The 12,123-nt window shown below is 26.1% G+C and overlaps 1 protein-coding gene across 1 annotated transcript; it reads left to right on the forward strand.

Moving 5' to 3' along the window:
• The first annotated feature begins 4,813 nt into the window (after window positions 1-4,813).
• LOC105360658 (uncharacterized protein C15orf61) lies at window positions 4,814-9,451 on the forward strand. Its single transcript, XM_011497627.1, has 3 exons — window positions 4,814-4,905; window positions 7,064-7,307; window positions 9,246-9,451. The coding sequence occupies exons 1-3, from the start codon at window positions 4,846-4,848 to the stop codon at window positions 9,371-9,373; spliced, it is 432 nt and encodes a 143-aa protein (XP_011495929.1). The 5' UTR covers window positions 4,814-4,845; the 3' UTR covers window positions 9,374-9,451.
• Window positions 9,452-12,123: the final 2,672 nt, after the last annotated feature.

The following is a 12,123-nucleotide window of genomic DNA, read 5'->3' on the forward strand; positions in this document are numbered from 1 at the left end:
TATTTATAAAGTTGTTTTAACGCGAGCAAGAACAATGCTGAAAAATGAAAATTATAAATTGTTAGAAATTTAATACAATGTAATCTTTATTTATCGAAAAACAGTTAAACTTTAAACTTAATTAATAAATGATAAATCATTTATTACAATTATGAAATAATAATAGAATAATTGTTTATTATATTAAATGATTTTTTATATTTATTTATTTATATTTCATTAGTATTTAAAGCATTGATTAATGAAATCTAAGCAAATTGTCCTACAAATTTTATTTTTTATAAAAACATAAAGAAGTAGTTGTTATGTATATAATTTGAAAATTACGATCCGTCTGAAAATTTGAAATATTCCTTTTATACGGAAGTATCGATATATTTTTGTACTCTAATGATTAAAATTCTTAAGTATTTTAAGAAAATTTGTTGAAAGCTAAGAATTATATTACGATTATTAACTAAGCTTGTAATAAAACGTTCATTACCAACATTACGAAACAAAGTAATATATATAAAATACATAAAGTATTGATAAAGTGTAACAATTTTAAATCCCTAGGTAAACCTAGGAGTGTGATATTAATGAAAGATCTTTCAAAAAAGAAATTACAAAATTATTCTCGACGGAAGAGTAGAGTAATATGTATTAGCGAATGGAATAGTTTGGTTATCATTATGATTCTATCAATAAAATTTCGGAATGTAATTTCGTCTGAATTATGAAGAGGAGCTTCGCATTTTTATTCGTATTTTTCCCGCTTACCGTTTCCTGAATCCAGCTACTGATTTATTTTTCATTAATGAGGATATTTCTATTCTTTTTTCTAATTACAGTTATGTTTTTAACGATAATAAATTATAATAAAATTTTATGATAAATAATGTTATCGGGACATAAAAGATGATTGTTCAAAATGTAATCTAAAAACTCAATATCTTTTCGTATTAATGCTGCTTACTATCATAAAATGAATAAACGCCACTGCAAGGTTATAAAATGACTAAATCATGTTTCGTAAAAGAATGAATTAAGCGATACATTTGATTGGACATCGCTGTTTCATCTAAATTGATAAAAACTTTTAAAACGTGTTACAAATTTACCGGCTTCGTCTAAAATTTTCATCATTTGTAATAAGCTTAATACTAGTATATCCAAGCTATCTGAGTGCATTTAGTTACGATACAAATACGATTCGTGCCCATATTAGCATGACAGTCGCAATGGAAAAGTGCAAACGTATGCTAGCGCAGGTTCGCACGCGCGTAAATGAATTTACAGAGCGCAAACCATTGGTAAAGCCTCTGAATAGATTAGGAACACTTTGCAAAAATAGCTTATAGCTGAGTAGACTATCGACAGTAATAATAAAAAAGAGTGGAGGTGCAACTTTCCACACCGCGTTTCGAATGTGCCGCCAGAGCTGGCAACGCTGAAACTCGTCGACCATCTCCATAGACGCAAGCGCGAGATGAACTCCGAATGAGCGCTGCAGCAGTTCTCCGGTCGCCTATATCACGGTTTACTGTCAAAATATTCTTTCGGCTGTGTCGGTCGTAAGAGAAAGTTCGAACTTGCTCCTACTGCTACTAGATTTCGATGAGCCTCAACGCATATTGCGTCTGTAGCGCGATTATATTATACGATATCAACGATCAGCTGTTGTATAGAGAATAGACGCCAGACGGCGCTCCCATCAACAATGAACTACTAGGTAAGAAAAGAAAGACCATTGGTTTTGTTTTTGTTTTTTCATCTTTTCTTGTTTTTTAGTTGTTTTTTTTAAACAAAGTTCGTTTAAAGTTTGCTCCATTCGTTATACATTAAAGTACGCTAGTACGTGAAAATCAGGGTAGGTTTAATATTTCATAAATATTTTTATGTTAAAAAATACTGAGAAATAGAAGGGAGAGACACAATTAATTATTGTGTCTGATTATTAACAAAAGCATATTTCATTATTAATGTTTCTATAACATCAGATTTTAATTTTAAAATAACTCTACGCAAATAGTACTTATGTACAATAAATAGAAGTTGATCTGAATAATACAAATTTTAGTTACAAACTCATAATTAAAACGATAACATTAAGTGCATACATTCGTAGATTTTATCGTAACCCCTTTTTTCTCTTAAAAATATATGCATAACTTCAATTTATTTTATTAGTCATCATTATCCATTGAATCAGCTATAAACAAAACTTGTTTCGGACTATAATTTTACTTATTTCATACAATTTGTATATCGCAAGAATCATTATTTTTAATACTTATTTAGCATTTTCTGAGTTACCAATTCAACCGTCGTCTCAGAATTTTATAAGTGTTTTCGATATTTTCGCACATGATGACGACCTTAAGAAATCGACAACCAAAAACATAGCGATAATATTAAAATGAGCAGCTAAGATATAACTTATTATAACTTGTGCGAAATTTCTCTGGACTATAGAACGAATTCTGATTGGCGCCGAGTTAAGATTTTTCTCACGCATTTATTGACGAGATAACGATAGTAACAACCTGGAAAATACATAAATAGGCGCATCGACCAAAATATAAAAATATACATTGCCCGTCACATCATTCAATCAGGGGCAGGTGGGTACTATAAACCACCGCATAATAAAACTAATCGGCATAAATTTGCTGGCAAAACGACTTATAGACAGCTAAAACAAAAATAAAGTTGGCGTATCAGCGCCACCGCGCATCGCAAAATAAGAAGAAAAGAAGGAAGTCTCCGCGCATCTCGCCTTATCTCGTCATTTTCATAACCGTAAATCAAGGTGCGTCGCGCCTTGTAAGAAAATGAAGGATGCGGCGACTGCGGTATCATTAATTTTCGCGTCATGGTTACACGAAATATCTCGATGTCGTAGGGTAGAAAAATGGAATGAAAATCAGGACAAAACATAAAGTCGCGAAATGCTAAATTTATGGCGAATGATTAACAATATTTTATTACATTTTTTATGAAATTTACTTGTGAACTTACTAAGTATATTTAAAATATCAACTTCGTATCTATCATATTCTTCAAACACTGATTTGATCATCATAGCATGGATTCATACTTGCTACATAGATTATACAATTCATTTTTTGAGAAAGTAATGTAAAATTATTTATTTTACAAATAATTTTTGCATGTGAATAATAAAGGAAAGTACATTAAATTAGCAGAAAGAAAATTAATTTTTATAATTTATTTCTATGAAATATATATTTTATTGATTAAATCGTCTGCAATTTTTATACGATCACAACATACTTTTATGTTATTCATAAATTTCAATAGACTTAAAATGAATTAAATAAAATAAAATGAAGTTAAATATAGCTGCCAAGTGTCTATATTCAGTTTTATCCAGAATGAAAATCCAGAGTAGCACAGATATTAAAATAATTCATGAAAACAGCTATTATAATTAATGCTGCAATTATTCACACCATAATCGGATAATTACTTTATGCAAATAACTTATCAATAGTGAAAAATATTTTCATTATTAGGCTATAACTTATTATTGCGACTATCAGCGAGATTCTTTTTCAGTAATTGTGATTAAAATCATGAGGTAACACATAACGGGATATGTAATTCAATTCTGGTGTATGGAGAATTCAAAAACTATTTTTCTTTTATGAGTATTCGAACAGATAATGAATATGTTTGGTATTCACTTTCCTGAATTTTACATATGCTTTCACTAATTCAAGTTTCGTATCCTTAATAAAAGATAAATATAAAAGTATGTTACATAGACGTGAAAATAACGGAAAATGTTTAAATATTCCGAAGCCTACTTCATTGAATCTAATTTTGATCAACAAATGTTTACAAAAACTGCTATCGCTGATAAATACATTTACATTAAAGATCTTGTGTAGTATAATATTGACTAAAACGTTTGAATTTTTGCATTCCAATTATGAACAATTGCAACAGTCGATATATATATATATATAAATATATATATATATATATATATATATATCGATTTTTGTAATTTATAATGAGTTATCGTATGTTAAATAAAATAAGTTCAAATGTGAAAATAACGGATTACTTTATTAAAATAAATTACAGAATAAAATATCAATTAGCAGTGATCCATGACGTTTAATAAACACTTTGCAATTATTATTCTAATAGTATTTAAGATGCACAAATTTACAAATATATACGCTTCTGACACAATATACGCATTCATATAAAAAAAAGAAATATCATTTTGTATGTGATGTTTGATATCGAGAATAACATGTCTATATGTCGAAGATCTTATTCAATGAATTTCTAAGCAAATTCTTTTAAACATTTAACCTATTTTTATCTGTTTTAAATGTAAATACAATAAAATACATTGGTGTAAACACATTGTTATTTAATTTAATTTCTCAGATTGGCATTTTTCAATTTTTGCTTTCAATGTCACACTATACACAAAAACTACTTTTCAAAACGATAATTTTTTTTAAAAATTGTTTTTCATGAATTTCTTATGTCGCTTTTCATAATTTTTTTAATGTTGTAAAAATATCATTTAACAAACAAAATACATATTTTAGATTATAATTATTAAAGGAAGTAATTTGTTGAAGATAGTTTATCAAAAATTAAATTTGAGATTTCACGTACATATTAGAAGTGTATTAATGTATTGGTATATGCCTTTTTACTCACATGTATTATCATTTTTATTACTATTTCGTATGTATAATTTATTTTTAACACTTTTCAGTTTTTCAGGTATAAAACAATATTGTAACCCTAAATAAAACAAAATATAATTAATTGGAAATTTTCGAATAATCCGATGACATTTGTATCGAAATGAAGAAAAAGTTTGTTCAATATTTCACATCCAAGAAATTGAAACCATTGGCTTCAGAGGTTCGTGCATTAAATACTTATTTTGTAAAAAATGTTCAATTAATACATACAAAATTACTTTGTAATAATTAGAAAAATGAAATTTTTTTTTACTGCTAGCATTAGAAATTTCAAAAAAGTAATATAATATAATTATAAAATAATTATAATATAATATAATTAAGATCTTTATAAAAAATAAAAATCAAATAATTTATTTTAATGAATTTGCATTATCAAGTATTAAAATTGAAGGTGATACTAAAATAATGCATTGGTATGGATTTGGTGTGATATTATTTACAAGATAATATATTTAAATGGACGATACTAGGAATGATTAATTAGTACTATTATAAAAATGTAACAAATTAGGATATAGGTTAGAGTACAGTGAATTTGAGTATTATATATAACTAGGACCAACGGTAATGATAATGCTAGTAAAAATTTTTGATTTTCGTAACGAATGGTTGTACCTCATTTATTAAACCTGAACAATAATCTCAAGTGAAAATAATAACTCAGCGAATATCCCTACTTTCTTCTCTTTTCCATCGCGTTAAAAAGTAAATATTTCATAATTAATACGGCACATTGATGTGCGATGATCAACTTAATTCGCATAGAATACATTTATGATTATTTATTATAGTACAACGACTAAATATTATTAAGTTTAATTTAAATCAACGCAACATTTTGTATATATGTATATATATATTTACATAAGTATTCAGACTATTTGTCGCACTAAATACAATCAATGAATATGTAGGGTAGTATGATGAATTGTTCAAGCTATTTTTTAATATAAAAAAATAGCTACGAAAAAATACTACTGAATGATTTATCACACCACAAACTTTTATTTTGATTCTGTTACTTTAAATACAATAAGAAAATAGAACTTATTTGGCACTGATGAGGATTGCTATTCATTTGAATGCGCATATCAATGAAACAAAATTTTATGTTGATTCATACTCAAGAATATTAATATCTATAATATTATTAAAATTAAGGACACGAGTTAAAACGTATTAGCTTATACCAATAAAACTAAATTGCATTTACATAACAAAAGTATTTTTACTCCGAAAATATTATTAAAATGAAATTACAATCTTCTTCATTACGTAACGAGCATTTATTCATATTTTGTGAATTATTTATTTATCGTTCTTTCTCTCAGGCCAACGTGATTTTCTTCATTTTTTTATAAGTTATTATTATTGAATTAGCAACGAGTACTTTTCCGCTTATTCTGTTGAAGTATCGTAATTCAGCAGCGCTCGTCAGCGATTCAGAAATGACGGAAACAAAAAATAATCGACGCCACCTGTCGCGTTTAAAATTTTCCCGAGGGACGTGAAACCGATAAGCCGGACCATAAACTCGCCTCGTCCATTTGAAATATCGCCTCATTACAATGTGAATTTACGATTGATAGCGTAAATTACGATAAGGTATTTCGTAATAAATCATAAGCATGTTATGTCACCAATAATAATGGGGTCTCCAATGCCGATGTTCTGTAGTATTTTTATGCGATATCATGCATTATTTTGTCATTTTTAATTAATCTAAATATCTTTGAATATACTGTCTTAAAACAATATAAAACTTACAAGAAAATTAGTATCGTATTTTATGACACGATATGTTTGTTAAGTTAGAAATGAAAATTCGATTTTGGATATCATAATAAATTAGGTGTTTAAAATTCTTTATCCTAATTGTTTTATCGATACAACATAAAAATGTTATGTACTGCATTTAAGAACTTTCCCAATAAATTCATTTTCCTGTTCAATACATTGAAAAAATTGTATTTCATGCAACTAGTCCATTCGTTAAATAACTATAGTCGAAAAAATAAAAATAAAAATTCATTTGCAAACTATGCATAATCCTTACTATGATATTATAATTTCCATTTTAAATATAATGCAAAAATGAAGAGAGGCGAGTTTTAAAAAGAAAATAGAATAGGAATAACCGATTCCGCACCGTACACACAATGCGCACGCATCATCCATTGTTTTCTTTTAACACTCTGTATTCCAATCACATGACACACAATCTTAAGTGATAAAATTCACGTCACAAACGTCTTCTTAAAACCTCTATTAAAATATGCTAATATAAGCAGCCAACTACCTTTGGATTACAACAGGTGCTGACGAACTATTTAGTGCAGACGAAAGAGCCACCGTGGACGTCATATTTTGTGCGATACGCGGATGTGCGCAACGACCAGCGCAGCATGTCGCACTTCAATTGGCCCGTGGGCAGCAGTAACTATCACGTATTACGCACCGGATGCTTCCCCTATATCAAGTACCACTGCAGCAAACGACCCTATGAGAACCTCGACTTCGACGACAAGTTTTTCAAGGCTATCAAGATCCTGAACCTCGGTAAATGACCACAAGCACTGAATACTTCAGTTGCGTTAAATAAATAATAAACTATTATAGAATTATACCTAATCACTTCGTAATGATTAATATTAAGGATTAGAATGAAATGATTTTATTAAAATGACAATTAGGCCGTTCTTCAATCGATTATTATACGTTTTACGATAGGGACATAAATCAATGAGACAATTTGGTAACTGCAGTTTTTGTATTCAATCTGAATTGCAATTTCTGGCTTAATTATTCGGTAAGCGCCAAATTACATTGTTACATATTTTTAGTCGTAAAGCTCCTTCAATTTTCTTAGACAATAAAACTTAGAAATGAACATAGAAAAATTCTTAGATATGAATGACGACAAAAAGCGATTATTAAAGTATCCATTACATTCTTATCGGTTTTACATTTTGTATGGTGCCTAAATAATCAAGATATTAAACCTGTATATTTTAAATTAATATTTAAACTTGGAGAACATAACTATTCCCTTCGCTCTCACTCTCCTTAAAACCTCTTAAAATTTAGGATGTGAATCCAGAAAATGTTAAAATCTTTACTTATTCATTTAAACGAATAATAAATAGGAAACGAAACCTTTCGTCATTACAAAAAATTGTAATATAATTTCTTCGACTAAAGAAACAAATAAATAAATTACAATATTTGTACTAAATAATTAATTTCTAAAACTTGGAACTTTCAATAAATTTATGTATTATGTTGAATAAATAATGATACTCTGTCCAACTAAAAAAAAAAACAATTATCCATTAAAATTAATTATTATTTATTGTACATGATAGATAAACATCCATTCGAAAATTCATAAATAATATGGATAAAATAATTATAATATTTATATTATATATATCAATGTAAAAATCCATCTAATCCTTATTGCGATTATATATTATTGTGCTTTAAGGATAAAGCTGTATTCATAAAGTTTTAAGCGTTTAATTGCATATTATTAGCATCGAGTTAAGTATATTCATCAACAGCAGTTTAATATATATTACAGATCTAATATTCGGAAAAGAAAATTTCAATTTTATATCACATTACAAATAAAATAAAATCAAATTTTTATCTCAACTCAACTCTATCACAACTCATATTATGTATAAAGTTATTTTTAATATGAATGATGAATGTTTATCAATAAACATGTGATTAAACTTCATTTGTAGTATGCATTAATATATGGAACGTTAAATATTAATGCTTAAAATAATCTGATATTCTAAATCATTCTATAAAACTGAGCAACGCTTCCATTTCTATACAACAAAATTTCATTTAACTCTTTGCATTTTTTTCAATAAAAAATTTAAATTAAATATTGACTAATGATCTAAAAAATAGCAAAAATATTTATAAATAACTGAAATAAAATATTCATATTGGTTATATCTTTAAATTTACATGTTTAGCTACGTTTTTCTAAAGAATAAATTCCGTGAAAGTTGATGGATAAAATTCATTTAGTAGTACCAAAAACTCGTTAAACGTATTTTTAACTATTCAAATTCACAAATAAATAACTATACTGAAGCTAATTAAACTATGGATTTTAACGATAGATTTTAACTATAAAAAGGCATGCGGCAAATACACTTTCATTTATTTGCTTAGCAATTTGAGCCTACCGCACAATAATTTTGTTCTAAATTATTGCATTTAATTAAGTAATATTTAATATACTTTATTTTCATTTGAGTTTATTTCTTAAAACATAATTTAAATAGATTTAAATATATTGAATTTCTGTTGAGTAACATATGTACTGATTCATTTATAATCAATTTCTTCATAAGAAAAACATTTTAAAATCAATTTTTTTTTTACAACTAATTTCGTATTCATAAATATGTGACGTTTCTTTATAGGACTATGTTTCTTATTAATTTGACTAATCTAATCGTTAACATTTAGGTGTGCCAACAATGATGTATGGATTAATAGCAACTCAATTGATTCGGCATTCAGAAACTGTCAAAACAACCAACGGTGATGTAACAATTTTCTTTCTGCTGTTAGAAGACAAGAGATCGCAATTCTGAGCATAGACATATAACTGATTTGTTAAGATTTTATTGCCATTTATTAGTTCAACAATTAATAATAATACAACCAGAAAATTAAAGCAAAATTATAACTCTGTAATTATTTTATTTTGTTACATAATACACAAGTATATACATAGTTTGTAAATTCAATATGTAAATACTATAAAGAATAATATATAACAGTGCAACTTAATTAAATATTCTCCCTCTGGCTTTGATTATTATCTGTGTGTCTTATAACATCATGTCTGAGTAAGTTAATTAAATTTTACTAAAACGAAAAATACAGTTTATACGATTTAATAATTTATAAATAATAAGATGAAAATTATAATAAGAAAAAATTAAAATATTTAATATTTTATTCCAGATATCATAATTTTATAAAATATAAAATAATTTAATATTCATGTATTTTCCATACTAAATTCAGAATAATTACAATAATAATCTGCAAGCTTATAATTATATTGATAAATATCACAAGTAAAATATAGATGTCAGAAATAAATTTAAAAATTAATTTAACTATAAATTTTTAAAAAAATTTCTTTATTATTCGACTATGAAAATACGTATTTTTATTTCATCGAATGCATATATAATACAGTGAAAGAATTTTTCGTATACCGACAAAAATAATACTTTTGTAGGCGACGATATATGATAACGATAAGGATTAATAATAATATCGCGTACTTGAATTATGAAAAACTTTTTTTTCCTATTTGCTTCATTTTACAAAACTAAAGCAATTGATAGTAATCATTATTAATTTTATGTGTTAAATATTTGAGATACACAAAAAAATTATTTTTATAAAATACAGGATGATGTAAAGATAAAGAATGATGCGTTTTAAATGATATGAACAATTTTAAACAGCTATGAAGATTTGCTATTAATTAAAGTATAATATATTTTAATTATAATCTTTAATTAATAAGAATACGATTGATTGCATCTAGATTAAATAAAAAAATGTGTTCACTTACAGACACTTAAATTTATATTTTTAATTTATTCAATACTTTAAAAGGCAATTTCTCGAAAAAAAATTAAATTAAAAAAATTATATTATATTATTAATTTAAAATATCAATTTCAAAAACAAATATAAAAATAATACATATTTTATGAGTTGTTTTAAGAAATAAACAATTACTATCCTTTATCTTAATTATATTAAGACAATTTATGTTCGTCGTTATAGTCATGAGTGTCTGGAAGGTGGTTAGGTTATTTTAACTTGTTTATCTTGCAAACACAAAACGAACGCCTACTAGCTATTTCAAGAAGAATTGACGTTTATTAAAGATGTGACAGAGTAGCTAGAAAATTACATAAAATCAAGCGGTCAGAGTTCTAAGAAAATATTCTTGACGTAAATAATAAAATATTTTTCTTGTAAGAGTATTGATAGTACTAAAATTTTCGATACAGAAAATCGTTATTATCGAACCTTCTCATACGTCACAGAGCAAGGTTAATCAATGATCAACATCCATTATAATAAAATAAGAAATATAAATGGAAAGTAATAATAAATAATCATGGACAAAATCTTTATTCATTATAGTTTTTTTATATTACGAATAATCTTTTTTATTATTTTAAACTGCTGCAATACTTTTGCTTTCCATTAAATTATTACATCCTTATAAAACATGAATATTTTTTTACAATAAAGTAAAGAAAAATCGCTAAATAAAAAAAAAGACTTTAAAATATCAAAAAATATCATTAATCACATACCATCAAAGTCATTTTCGATGCCGATCTAGTCCATCTTAAGCCAGCCTAAAACAGAAGAGAAAGGGAGTATCAGTATGTGTGCTTTAATTTAAATCTTTGATACACATAACATCAGATAAATATTTTCTAAATAATTGGCAGATATTTTTTCAATTAAACCTTTCAAAATTAAAAATTCACATCAACTCCATAAGAAATGTGAAAATTCTAGTTCTTCCTATTTTTTCGTTATTTTGAATTAGCTTATACAATATAAAGAATTTATGATAAATACACACACATATATATAGGTATTCCGACATATTAATTGTAATTATATAATTGAGTATTATAATAATTAAAAGCTTAGCTTTCCAGTATACTAAGTTTGTCACTTACGTCCATCTATTCTAAACATTTACATTCTTTATTAACTCATCTAATCCAAATTCATGTTTATAGTCTTCAATAAATCCATCCACCTAGAAAGTGAGTTTTACTAATGCCTGTAATAACTGGTTATGTAAAACGTCGTAACACATGGGGACCAATGAATAACGCCTATAATTATTATAGTGCATTTATATTTTTATAAAAATTAGAATTGCCATCGAATATCTCGATTTTTCATACAGAATTTTTTTTTTAAATCTATATTTCAAGCAATTTTATAAATGGAGTAATTTATACTACTTCCGTGTATTTTAGTAATTCTCATATATATCGAATATAGATCGATCTCAGTAGTCTCATTGTATTGTAACGTATTAATTTCATAAACTTCTTATTAGAAAGTAAGAATTCGCATTTATCAGTAAAAAATAATTTATCTTGTTATTTGAATAGTGAGATAAGAGATCCTATACAATTTCAATAATAATATATTTCTATTTATAATTGGACTCTTTTTTTAAACTAATTCTTTTTAATATGTCTGTATACTTTTATATTGTCAACTCCCTCAAACAGAAATACACTATACATTCATACTCTTCTACAAATATTTATAA

The sequence above is a fragment of the Ceratosolen solmsi genome, unplaced genomic scaffold, assembly GCF_000503995.2.
Source record: "Ceratosolen solmsi marchali unplaced genomic scaffold, CerSol_1.0 scaffold10, whole genome shotgun sequence".
NCBI classification, from domain to species: domain Eukaryota; kingdom Metazoa; phylum Arthropoda; class Insecta; order Hymenoptera; family Agaonidae; genus Ceratosolen; species Ceratosolen solmsi.